The sequence below is a fragment of the Bufo gargarizans genome, chromosome 2 (genome assembly GCF_014858855.1).
Source record: "Bufo gargarizans isolate SCDJY-AF-19 chromosome 2, ASM1485885v1, whole genome shotgun sequence".
Lineage (NCBI taxonomy): Eukaryota > Metazoa > Chordata > Amphibia > Anura > Bufonidae > Bufo > Bufo gargarizans.
In genome coordinates this window covers 204,459,315-204,472,971 of record NC_058081.1, presented here as the reverse complement: position 1 = coordinate 204,472,971, position 13,657 = coordinate 204,459,315, and the positions used below count along the sequence as shown (strand labels likewise).

The 13,657-nt window shown below is 48.9% G+C and overlaps 1 protein-coding gene across 4 annotated transcripts in view; it reads left to right on the top strand.

Annotated features, from left to right (window-relative positions):
• The window catches only part of IMPDH1 (inosine monophosphate dehydrogenase 1), a 227,795-nt gene that overhangs the window by 167,314 nt on the left and 46,824 nt on the right, over positions 1 to 13,657 (top strand). Inside the window, exon 3 of one of the 4 annotated variants that reach the window (XM_044279937.1) lies at positions 753 to 873. The exons of the other annotated variants lie outside the window; for them this stretch is intronic. Coding sequence (XP_044135872.1) covers positions 797 to 873 — 77 coding nt within the window. The 5' untranslated portion in view covers positions 753 to 796. The remainder of the gene's footprint in view (positions 1 to 752; positions 874 to 13,657) is intronic. 4 annotated transcript variants of the gene reach the window in all.

The following is a 13,657-nucleotide window of genomic DNA, read 5'->3' as shown; positions in this document are numbered from 1 at the left end:
TCCTATTATAAATAAATAAAGCTGGAATACCCCTTTAACTTACTTGGTATGAGCAGCACTGAGGGTGTATGCCACCAGTATCAGTCTTGGGAAGTTATGTTTGGACCAGGAAGGAGATTCCGTAATTATTATTTTTTTTTACACTTATCAGGCTCAACCATATTCTATTGGAGTGGAATACCCTTTTAACTAATGGTAGCCTAGGCATTTTTTTACAGCTTGATGGAAAACTGGTAACTGCATTTTTTATTTGGGAAGAAATGGTGTCCAAGACTCTTCCTTTTATGGGGTTTAGATTGGAATTGTGCTTTAGTTTTTGCTGACTATTAAAGGGGTTATCCAGGGATTGCAAAAAATTAGCAACGTGCATGGAATGTGATAAAATAAAAATAAAAAATGCCTATTCAATTCCCCCCCCCCTGCAGTTCGGTGGTCCACCCCAGTCTTTGCTTGTTCATCCACATGACAGCTGCAGCCAATCACTAGCCTCTATTGTCTGATGCCATTCATGCAAGTAAAGCCGCTGAGGCCAGTGAAAGGCTGCACTTATAACACGCCTGTATGTCACGACATTGTTTGATCACCAGCAGCAAAGACCACTGGAGTGATGGGAGTGGTTAATTATTATTTTATTACATTCTCTGCATAATTCCAGGCAACCCATTTAAAGTTAAAAATAAAGCTCTTTACAGGTTATTGGTCAAAGAGGAAGGAAAGTCTGTAACAGTGATCCTTCTCCTCCCATATTCCAGATCAAAATAAATAAGTGTAAGTCTGTCACGGTTGGCTGCATGTTATGCCGATAATGGAGCGGGACAGTAGCACCAGCAGTGAGGTTACACCACCAGTTTGGTTACAAAAGAATTCAGAATGGCAAGTGTTTCCTTTTTATTCTCATATAATCACTGTATGACAAACACCTTGTTTATTGGCACAGTTTTTTATTTTTTTATTGTATGTATGTGCTCGCCCCTTCCCTTTTTGTTTTTACCTTATTAGTAGGCGTTTAAAGTCAGGTCGGTTTTCAGTAAACAAAAAAATATATATATTAACAGAGGTTGACCAAAGTGTATGTAAGATGACTACATGGCACTTACTATTATAGCCTTTATTGATGATCTGTGCCGTTTGTAGTTTTTCATAGGCCTTGTCCCATTGTTCGACAAATTTTATGTGCTGTCCGTATAGAGGTCCTGTCCATAAAATGGCCACTAATGGAGGGTCATGTGAGCAAACACATGACTCTGCCTTCTTCTTTCAGGCACACTGCCTGGTCACATGACCCTCCGCCAGCAGCCATTTTATGGACAGCACCTCCGTGTGGACAGCATAAACAAATTGGCAAACACATGAAATACAGAAAATGATGCAGATTATCAACAAAGACTATATTCGTAAGTGCCATGTAGGCATCTTACATACACATCCGTAGCCAGAAAGTGGCTAACCCCATGTCTAGTTTAGTCTTCACCATCTGAAGAGGTTCAATTCCACCTAAGCTTAGAACTGTTCTAGGCTTCACTTACACAAGTGTCCATATTTTAGTCTGAAAACAGACCCACAAATATGGATACCTTCTGTGCATATTCCACGTTTTCTCACCGCCATCAATAGAAAATGAACAAGAGTAGGCCATGCTGATGTGTAGGGTAAAAATAGGTTTTGGGTGATACAGCTACCTTAAGGCTACATTCGCACTGCATTTGCTGTGTTTTTGTTCATTGTACACACTAGTAAAGCTTTTGTCTCTTTAAAGGGGTTCTGGAGTTTGTTTGTTTAAATTGATGATCTATCCTCTGACCGGCGGGGGTCCGACACCCAGGACCCCCGCTGATCAGCTGTTTGAGAAGGCTGGCCTGGGTGTGGTTAAACTCTGTTCACTTGAATGGAGCTTAGCCACGCCCAGGCCATTGATACTAGTCGTGACGTCAGTGGGAAGGCAGTAAACGGTGAGAAGGCTGCGGTGCACCTGGAACGCTGCTGCCTTCTCAAACAGCTGACCGGTGGGGGTCCCGGGTGTCGGACCACTGCCGATCAGATGCTGATGATCTATCCAGAGGACAGATCATCAGTTTAAACAAACTATACTTGCGTCCCCCATTGCCTGATGGAGATCAGATGGTATCCATTGTGAAGTGACCCCCCCCCTCTTCCCAAATCTGGCCCACAGTTAGCTGTAGAAAATGGCCTATGAAAGTCACAACAGGAAAGAAAAACAAGAGCTCTGTCCATTAAGATCTGCCTCTGCATTTTTATAGCTTGCTGTGTCCCGTCTTCCTGTTATGGCAGCTGCAAGATGTTTTTCCTGTTGCACCCTAGGGTCATAGGACCTACCTTTTAGGTGGCATATCTTAGAGGTATGTCAATTATCATAATACCCCTTTTAAAATGTCGTAGGGGGATGCATGCGCCCCATTTTGTATCTTGTTTTGTCCTCTCTTACTGTTATGGCAGCTGCAAGATGTTTTTTCCTGTTGCACAATAGGGTCACAGCACCTATGTTCTCCCTGTAGGTGGGGAACCTCTTAGAGGTATGTCATAGATGGTAATTGTCAGGATACCTCTTTGAAATGTCGTTAGGGATGCATACATCTATTTTGTATTTTTCAAATTTGAAACCTATATTAATGCCAGCTGATCTGCCAATACATATGTAAGAAAGGATTGAGATTTTTTTTTTCTCGCAGCAACTATAAAATTGCAGAAAAGACAAATACAGGATATGATCATTATACTGTAGACTTGACCTGTAACTTTGGCTGACACTAGCACTAGGAAAACACTCCAGACTTTGACCGCTATTACAATCTGAGCTGTGCTGGTTTTAATTGGACCCAGCAGTTTAACTATGCAGCCAGCATTCAGTTGATTGTTAGAACTTGTAGAGGAAGTTGTGTTGCTTCTTATTGTATAGAAATGAGGGGGGGAAAGTTTAACCCGTAGTCTGTGCCATACATGTACATTGCTTTGGACAATGACTTCAATCCCAGCTCCGTACTTGTGTGGCTTGCTGATCGGGCATGCGCTGTCAGCAGCAGGGGCCCGATCATTATTTGTTATAAGGGAAAATAATAGCATTCTGAATACAGAATGCATAGTACAGAAGGGCTGGAGGGGTTAAAAAATAATTTAACTCTCCTTAATCCACTTGTTCGCGCAGCCGGCACCTCTTCTGTCTTCTTTTGTGAGGAATAGGACCTTTGACGTCACTACGTTCATCACATGGTCCGAACAAGTGGATTAAGGTGAGTTAAAATATTTTTTATTTATTTTTAACCCCTCCAGCCCTATTGTACTATGCATTCTGTATTCAGAATGCTATTATTTTCCCGTATAACCATTGTTATAAGGGAAAATAATAGCAATCTACACAACCTTGAACCCAAACATGAACTTCTGTGAAGAAGTTCGGGTCTGGGTACCACATTCAGTTTTTTATCACATGCAAAACGCATTGCACCCGCGCGATAAAAACTGAACGAAAGTCAAAACTGACTGCAATTGCGTACCTACTCACGGGGGTTTGCCACAATGCATCCGGATCTAATCCGGACACTCTCGTCTGCAAGGGGCCTTAGAGTCTTGGTTATTCATGAATTCCTGCTCTCCCTGCCCACCTGCTGATGGCTGACAGTCTTCTACCTAGTTTTCTCCCTTTCTCTCTAGGAGAGAACTGACAATCAGCAGACGGGTGAGAGAGCAGGAGATTAGGAATAACCATGACTCTTCTCGGGTAGATTTGACTATTTTCAAGGCCTGAGCTGCAATGATTATGCTACTGGTTCTCAGCAACCACTTACTATTAGCTCATGAGAGACACGCCGCTGAAATCGGCATTTGTCACTATTTTATGCTGTCCTCAGTGAGGTCAGCATAAAGTTGATGACAGGTTCCCTTTAAAAAGTCTCAAGCTGTATTTCACTTTTTAAATGTGACTTTTTTTAAAAAGAACATCACTAGGAAAAAGACACCATTATTTTTATTTTTTTTTCAAATATGCTTTTATTTTGTAAAACGCAATAAAATAAATAAAAAATAGACCTTTGATATTGCAGAGTCCGTAATGACAAGATTTATAAAAATATCACATGATCTACCCAGGCAGGTGAATGCTGCAAAAATAAATTGGCAAAAAATAAATTCAACTATACCAGAACAGACTTTTCTTTTTTTTTTTTTGGTCACTTCATTTACCAAAAATCATAATATGAAGCTGTCAAAGTTGGATGTACCCCATAATGGTACCAATAAAAGAAAAAAAATGATCCCTCGCACAATCGCCAGAAAAAATATGAACAAAATGTGAAAAATAAATGTATGGTGGTCAGAAAATGGCTGTACTGGTACCCCAGAGGCTGTTCAAAACCAACATGCTGCCTTATAACAGTATCAATCTGTGCTCCAGGTCTTTCCTTCTGATCCCTGCAGTGTACCCAAACAGCAGATTACATACACATTTATGGCATTTAAGTTCCCAGTAGAACCTGCCTAACAATCTAAAGAGTGTGGTGTCTCAAATGGCACAAGCTGGGCACAGTGTATTTGGCACTTTGGAGTCTTGTATCCGTGAAATTTTTAAATTTTTCATTTTTCAGTCCCACAGGCTTATCAATTTCTGCAACACACCTGTGGTGTCAAAATGCTCACTCCATCCCTTAACCACTTCCCAACCGCCCTTTGACTATAAATCTCCTTGGGCAGTCGGTTTATCTCTGAATGGACGTTCTGAAACGTCCATTCAGAGATCGCAGCTGAGCTGCCGAGCGGGGAACCCACTGTCGGTGACAGCAGGGCAACCCAGAGAGAAGGCAGGGACCACTTATAACCTGCCTTCTAGATCGCTGTATACACAGTGCTCAATGAGTGCAGTGTGTACAGATCAGGAAGCGCTATGCCGCTTCCTGTCCTGGCCCGGTGGTCATGTGATCCCGGGGCCAGGAGAGTGCAGGAGCTGTCGTGTCTTCCACAGACTTCGATCAGCCCTGCACTGAGGCTGTACAACGTTGTGTTTTGCTGTACAGCCTCTCTGGGGGGTGTATTTTCAGTGTAACTGGGGCTACTATGTCAGTTAAATGTACCTCAGAGGTCTTGTGTGACCTTATGCGGTACAGTGTAAAATAAAAAAATAGTTTGGAAAAAATTAAAGTTTCACATTTAAAAATAAATTAGAAGTTTCACCTTGACTTTCCTTTAATTCTTGTGAAATCGCTAAAGGGTTAACCAAGCTTGTATAATCAGTTTTTTTTTAATAGTTTCAGGTATGCAGTTTCTAAAATCATTTATGGGTGGTACTGGAATCTGTTGTGTGAGCCCCACATAGTGACTTAATGACTGAATTAGACCTTTAAGAAAAATGGTTCAAAATTTTCTAGAAGACTTTAAACATTGCAGCTAAAATGCTACGACTTCTAATGTAGACATATGGGTAATGTTAGGTAATTATGTTGCGGTATTACTGTCCATCATAATGAGGAAACTGTCAGAATCGCTTAGATAAGAAAGACTTCTAAAGTTAATTCCACGTAAAGTGACACATGTAAATTTTATTTATTTTTTTAAATCGGCCTGGTACTAAAAGGGTTAAAGTTTCTAATTTCTCTGGCTGTTTGACACTGGAGCTGTGTAGTCCAAAATACATAATGGGTTAACTGCCTGGGCTGTGCCTGACAGAACATGGCACCTGACGGTTAAATGGGTTAACTGTGGCTCTGCACATTAATGTTCTCAGTGGGTTAGCAAGAATGCACCATATGGCGAGCCCAGCACTAAAACCTACCATGGTGTGCACAGCACAATTGCCTGCTGACTTGTATCCTGCTTCTTACTAAATTTAAATAATGCATGGGCAGTTTACAATTTATTATCTAGAAATGTAGGGGCAGATTTAGTAATTAACTAGAAGATGGTTGAGCAGTCGTCTGGTGAACGTTCAGACATGGCCGTGCACACAACTATTTTTGCTCTGTGCCTGATCTGCATTTTGTGTGGATTGCACATGGAGCTATTCATTCCTGTGGATTTTCAAAAAAAAAAAACTGGATGACGTCCGTGTGCTGTCCACATCCATGTGGCTGGGCTGAAAATTATAGAACCTATCCTATTGTCTGTTTTGCAGATGAGAATAGTGTTTTTTTTTTTGTTTTTTTTTTTTTTTGTTTTTTACAGTGGGTCCTACAAAAACTGTAGTGTGTGTACACAGACCACACCTGTGTTTTGAAGATCTGCCATTTCCATAACGCATTCAGTAAAAGCGGGTGATGGACAAATGATCTTTCTGGGAAAGATCTTTCATTCTCAAATGATCTTTTCTTGAATGCAAGATCTTTCGTCCAACTATCAGACAAAAATAATGACCACAGCCATCTTCTTAAAAGGTTTCTACCACCAGAAATACTGTTATGTAGCTGACTGACATTAGCGATGCTCTAATGTCAGCACTACATAAGTGTTTTACCTTTTTCCCTGCAGCCGTTTTGGTAAAAAAAAAAAAGCATTTTTATAATATGCTAATGAGCGTCTCTAGGTGCTATGTGGACTTAAAATCAGCTCCGTCTACTTGCCCTTTATCCCACCCAGGTCCTCTGTTCTGCCCGCCCTGCTCCTCTTGATTGATGGCACGGTCCGCCACATCGCTGCCAAAATCCTGCGCCTGCGCCGTTCACTCCTGGATTAGGCGCAGTGAGTGAATAATGCGCTCCTGGTGCCGGATTCCTCACTGAGGAATCGGTCACCAGGAGTGCATCATTCACTCCCTGCACCGAATACAGAAGTGAACGGCGCAGGATTTCTGCAGCGATGTAGTGGACCGTGCCATCAATCAAGAGGGGCGGGCAGAACAGAGGACCTGGGTGGGAAAAAGGGTGAGTAGACTGAGCCTCTAGGTGCTGATTCTACGCCCACATAGCACCTAGAGGCTCATTAGCATATTATAAAAGTGCTTTTCTCGCCCATTTTCCTTGGGGGACACAGACCTTGGGTATAGCTCAGCTCCCTAGGAGGCGTGACACTAAGTAAAACTGTTAAGCCCCTCCTCCATCAGCTATACCCTCAGCCTGGAGATAGAGGCTACCAGTTTTAGCTTAGTGTCCAAGGAGGCAAGACACTCCCTGCTACTGCAGGGCTGTTTTCTCCTTGTTATTTTTACTTTTTCTTCTAATTTTGTTATTTTATTTTTTTCCTAGGGATACCAGAGACGCATTAGACCTCTCTGCTCTCCCGGGGTTGAGCTGCGCCAGTGCCAACTTATCTGCACTGCTGCCTCCCCCACAGAAGCAATAGGAGGATCTGGGCAGCAATGGCTCCCCTACATCCCGCCAGCTAGGGGGTCGCCCGCACGCCAAGCCCCTCTTCCAGCTTCCTGCCACTGCGGTGCCAGTGGCTGAAGGGGCGACCCTGCTGGAAAGGACTGAGGGTGAAGACGTCGCACGGTGAGATGGCTATTCCAGCCCATACCCCGTCCCTATCTGCAGCATCTACCCCTCTGGGTAAGGGGGGCACCCGTGGTCGCTCATTCTGAGCGCTCATCTGCAGGACAATGCAGCACAGCAGCATCCTCAGCACCCCCACGCCGTTCCCCCCCACGCTGCTATCTTTCTCCCCCCCCCTCATTCGGGGCTGACTCCATTTTTTCTCTTCTCTCTCTCCCCCTTCCCGCCGAGAACGGGGGGCGGGGCTTAGCGGTCCCGGCAGGGGGCGTGGCTTCCGCGCGTCATTTTGGGGGCGGAGCTACGTTCTCCTTCACAGGAGACATTTCAAGCGCTGGAGGGGGCGGAGCTTGTTCCCCGCGCTTTCTGCTGAGGTTTCCCGCGCTTCCTCACTCCTGACAGGAAGCTGGGACACGGTGGGGGACTCTAACCTCCTGTGTACATCGCTCGGCTTCTGTGGGCGCTCTCTGCTGCTCTCTGCTGCTCCACTGCTGTTCACTGCTTCTCTGCTGCTGCTGATCTGGGCCATCTCCTGACGTTCTTCTGAGGCACTGGTAGGACAGTTAACCCTCTCCTAACCCTCCTGGTCATAGCTGCTATAACCCTTTGTGGTCTCTATATTAGAGTACAACCACACTTCAGCATGTCAGATCCCACAGGTGCCCCCAAACCCTGGTACCATGCCTGTACCGCCTGTAAGGAACTTTTTCCGCGTGGGCAATCTGAGCCGCATTGCCTTGCATGTCAGGCCCCGGTGCAGGCCCCGCTGCGCCCCCCGGTGCCTCTGAACCCCCTGACTGGGCTAGGTCTCTGTCTCAGGCGGTGGAAAGCCTTACACACGTAGTGGGCCGTCTCGTGGATAGACCGCCTCTCCCGCAGGCTGCCACAATCCCTGTCGCACCCGCTGGGACTACCGTTTCTGCCGCCCCCACTGGTTCCCTGCCTCCCAGCGAATCTTCCAGGGCCCGGCATACTCAGAAACGTTCAAGGGTTGAGCGCACATCTTCTCCAGATGCTTCGCTCTCTCCGCCATGCGTGCGAGCTCAGTCAAGTCTATCCTCTCAAAGGGATACGCTTTCTGAGGGAGAACTGGCGGATTCGGACGTGGACATGGACTCAGAGCTTCCGTCCAAATTGGCGTCCGCGGTGGGGCATCTTGTCACTAGCATCCGTGATACCTTTCAGCTACATGATGACCCCCCCAGCTCTGAACAGGCCGGCGTGTCCTTTCTCCGCCCCAAACAGGCCTCCAAGGTTTTTCCCATACACGCTGATTTTTCTTCTGTGGTATCCAAGGCTTGGACTCGGCCTAACGTCCGCTTTATTACACCCAAAAAGCTGGACATTTGTTATCCCTTTCCAGCGGATTCTGTGACCACGTGGACATCCCCGCCTAAGGTTGATCCTCCCGTGGCTCGCCTGTCCAAAAGCACTACTATTCCTGTACAGGACGGATCTTCCCTCCAGTCTGTTGAGGACCGTCGTACGGAATCCCTCTCCAAGGCCATATTTACTGCCTCTGGTTCGGCCCTTAGACCGGTCTTTGCCTCCGCCTGGGTTGGCAAAGCGGTCTCTGAATGGGGTTTGCAACTGGAACGGGAGTTAGGGTCGGACGTCCCTGTTCAGGACCTCCGTTCCTTAGCCCAACTAATTGTTCAGGCCGGAAAATTCGTCTGTGAGGCCTCCCTTGATGCGGGTGCCCTCATTGCCCGTTCCTCTGCCCTGGCAGTTTCTGTCAGGAGGGAACTCTGGCTGAAGGTTTGGGCGGCGGACGCCGCTTCCAAACGCTCTTTGGCCGGCCTACCATTCACGGGTTCCCGCCTGTTCGGAACCCGTCTGGACGAACTTATATCAGAGGCCACGGGTGGGAAGAGTACTCACCTCCCCCAGTCCAGGCCAATGGGCGCCCCCCGTGGTCGCGCTGGTTCGTCCCGTTTTCGGTCCTTTCGCAAGCCCACCGGGTCTAGACCCGCGGCCAGTTCTTCTTCCTCTGGCCCAGCCCAGGATAGACGCAAGAAGCCGTTTTTTCGGACGCAACCTACCTGGCGCAAGTCCCAGCCTGCACGGGCTCCCACAGGCCAGCAGCCCTCTGCCTGAAGGTGCGCCCCCACCCACCCGGGTGGGGGGCCGCCTTCTCCTATTCAGGAACGTATGGCGGGCCCACATCTCAGACGCATGGGCGCTCGAGATTGTATCTTGCGGATACAAAATCGAATTTGCGTCCATTCCGCCAGACCGTTTCTTCCGATCCCGTCCTCCGCGAGATCCCGTACGAGTGGCCGCCTTCTTCGCGGCCATTCACTCTCTAATGGACAAGGGTGTCGTCGCCCCCGTGCCTCCGACGGAAAGGTTCAGGGGGTTCTACTCGAACCTCTTTGTGGTTCCCAAGAAGGAAGGCTCAGTGCGTCCGATCTTGGACCTAAAACGCCTGAACCGTTTTCTCCGACTGCAGAGATTCCGGATGGAGTCTCTCAGGTCCGCAGTGGCCTCCCTGGAAAGAGGGGATTTCATGGCCTCAATCGACATTCAGGATGCATACCTCCACGTTCCGGTTGCTCCATGTCATCACCACTTCCTGCGCTTTGCGGTGGGGGACGATCACTTCCAATTAGTCGCCCTTCCCTTTGGTCTGGCGACTGCTCCTCGAGTGTTCACCAAGGTCCTGGCCCCTGTCTTGGCCCTTCTACGTTCAAGAAGTGTTTTTCTTCTCCCATACTTGGACGACATCCTGGTCAAGGCACCCTCCTTCTCTCAGACATCCCGCAGTGTGGAACTCACTCTGGAGACCCTGACGCGGTTCGGTTGGATTATCAACCACCCCAAATCTTCCCTTACCCCCTCCAGACGGCTGATCTTCCTGGGGATGCTCCTGGATACAGAGTTGGCGGAGGTCCGCCTTCCGTCGGACAAGCGTCTGGCCCTTCGCGGGTCGGTTCGCAGTCTCCTCCGTCATCACCGCCCTTCCCTCAGATCCAGCATGCGGTTGTTGGGAAAGATGGTTGCCTGTTTCGAAGCGGTGCCGTTCGCACAATTCCGATCCCGCACCTTTCAGAGGGCAATTCTGTCGGCCTGGGACAAATCACTGAGGAGTCTGGACAGGACCTTTCTTCTGCCTCCCCTGGCTCGAGCTTCCCTCGGCTGGTGGTTGCATATCCCTCTAAGGGGGAAGTCCTTCCTTCCACTGAACTGGCTGGTGATTACCACAGATGCCAGCTTACGGGGGTGGGGGGGTTTTTTCCCTCCCCGGTCCGTCCAGGGCGTTTGGTCTCTATCGGAGTCCAGACTTCCAATCAATATTCTGGAACTGAGGGCGATTCTTCTGTCCCTCAGACACTGGACCCATCTGCTGAGGGGCCACCCTGTTCGGATCCAATCGGACAATGCCACGGCTGTGGCATACATAAACCATCAGGGAGGCACTCGCAGCGATGCAAGAGGTGACCCTCATTCTCCTCTGGGCGGAGACGCACGTGCCGGCCTTATCTGCGATTTACATCCCGGGGATGGACAACTGGGCGGCGGATTTCCTCAGCCGGTCCACCATCGACCCGGGAGAATGGTCCCTGCACCCAGAGGTGTTCGAAGCCCTTTGTCTTCGCTGGGGTTGCCCCGACGTGGACCTCATGGCCTCCAAATTCAACCACAAGGTCCCCCTATACCTGGCCAGGGCACGGGACCCGAAGGCATACGGCGCCGACGCGCTCGTCCTTCCGTGGCGCGAATTCTCCCTTCTGTACGTCTTTCCTCCTTTTCCCCTCCTGCCACGGGTTCTTCGGAGGATCGCGGCAGAGGGCGTCCCCGCGATTCTAATCGCCCCGGATTGGCCCCGCCGGTCTTGGTACGCCGACCTAATGTTGCTGTTGGCAGACGCACCGTGGCCACTGCCCTCCAGGGAAGACCTTCTCTCTCAGGGACCGATCTTCCACGAGCATTTAGGCTCGCTACGTTTGACGGCGTGGCTATTGAGACCGCCGTCTTAACGCGACGGGGTTTCTCCGCGGACGTAGTCCGCACCATGATCCGGGCTCGTAAGCCCGTATCCTCTAGGATCTACTATCGGGTTTGGAGGTCCTATCTGGGGTTCTGTGAGTCCCGGAGCATCCCACCTCTCCGGTTTTCTCTTCCCACAATCCTGTCCTTCCTCCAGTCGGGTCTGGACCTGGGGCTGTGCCTCAGTTCTCTGAAGGGTCAGATTTCGGCGCTGTCTATTCTTCTCCAGCGTCCCCTGGCCCCTCTAGGGCCAATTAAGACCTTTTTACAAGGGGTGGCTCACTCTGTTCCGCCGTACCGCCCTCCAGTTCCTTCCTGGGACCTGAATGTGGTGCTCTCGGCGCTCCAATCAGCCCCCTTCGAGCCTTTACGGGAGGTCTCCCTTCGCCTTCTGTCCTGCAAGGTCATCTTTCTTGTGGCCGTCACGTCTCTCCGACGGGTGTCGGAGTTAGCGGCTCTTTCTTGCTCCGAACCTTTCCTGATCTTCTACCAGGATAAGGTTGTGCTTCGGCCTGTCCCGACTTTCCTGCCAAAGGTGGTCTCCGCCTTTCACATCAATGAGGACATCGTCCTTCCGTCGCTCTGTCCCTCTCCTTCCCACCCCAGAGAACGGGAACTGCACCGTCTGGATGTGGTCAGGGCGTTGAGGATTTACTTGGAGGTCACCGGGTCCTTTCGGCGCACGGACTCCCTGTTTGTGGTTCCGGAGGGTTCGCGCAAAGGGTTGGCGGTCTCCAAGGTGGCTATTGCCCGTTTCATTAAACTGGCGGTGTCTGAGGCTTATCGAGCCAAGGGCAGACCTCCGCCTTTTGGCGTCACTGCTCATTCCACCAGAGCAGTCGGAGCTTCCTGGGCGCAGAGGCATCGGGCCTCGGCTGAACAGTTGTGCAAAGCAGCCACTTGGTCCTCTCTGCACACTTTCACAAAGTTCTATAGGGTGCATACGCATGCATCAGCGGATGCTGCGTTGGGCCGCCTGGTTTTGCAGGCAGCGGTTTCCTGATGCTCTGGTGGTGTTCCGCCTTGGGTTTGTGGTCCCTCCCTTCTTGGACTGCTCTTGAACGTCCCAAGGTCTGTGTCCCCCAAGGAAAATGGGCGAGAAAAGGAGATTTTTGTATAACTTACCAGTTAAATCTCTTTCTCGCTCTTCCTTGGGGGACACAGCACCCACCCTTCTGTGTTTGGTTACAGGGTTATGGTCTGGCGCCCCGTTGGGTTGCTGGCTGGTTGTTTCCGTTATTGGTTGTTATCCTTTCACTACTTGGACACGCAACTGGTAGCCTCTATCTCCAGGCTGAGGGTATAGCTGATGGAGGAGGGGCTTAACAGTTTTACTTAGTGTCACGCCTCCTAGGGAGCTGAGCTATACCCAAGGTCTGTGTCCCCCAAGGAAGAGCGAGAAAGAGATTTAACTGGTAAGTTATACAAAAATCTCCTTTTTTACCAGCTGCAGGGAGAAAGGTAAAAAACATACTGTTATGTAGTGCTGACATTAGCGCATCGCTAATGTCCGTCAGCTACATAACAGTATTTCTGGTGGTAGAAACCCCTTAAGGACGTAGGGCGAACCGGTACGCCCTATTCCCGAGTCCTTAAGGACTCAGAGCGTACCGGTACGCTCTAACTTTAAATCGAGATTCCGGCGCCGCGGGGGTTAATCGGAACGGGATGCCGGCTGAAGTCATTCAGCATCCTGTCACAATCCACCGCGGGGATCAGAAACTTTAGCGTGCCTAAACTATCAATTTATCAAAAATTCGTTGGTGGCCAGTGGTTATACCAGAGTGTCAGCAGAGTGTCCCCGATGGAGAGGGAGACAGGGGAAGGTTTCCATGGCAACAGGAGTTGTGGCAGACGGGGAAGGTTTCCATGGCAACAGGACGCCTTCTCGGGCATCCTGCTGTCCATGGTGCTGAACAGATCTGTGCTAAAGGCATAGATCTGTTCAGACAAAGTGTAAGTAAAATACAGTACCCTATATAGGGTACTGTATTATACAGGCATCAGACCCACTGGATCTTGAAGAACCAAGTGGGTCTGGGTCAAAAAAGTTAAGATAAAAAAAAACATTTATCACTGAATAAAAAATAAAATACACTACACATTAGGTATCGCCGCGTCCGTAATGACCTGATCTATAAAACGGTCATGTTAATTTCCCCGCACGGTGAACGCCATAAAAACTGAGAAAATAGAAATTTTGCCCACCTTACTTCCCAAAAAAGGTAATAAAAGTGATCAAA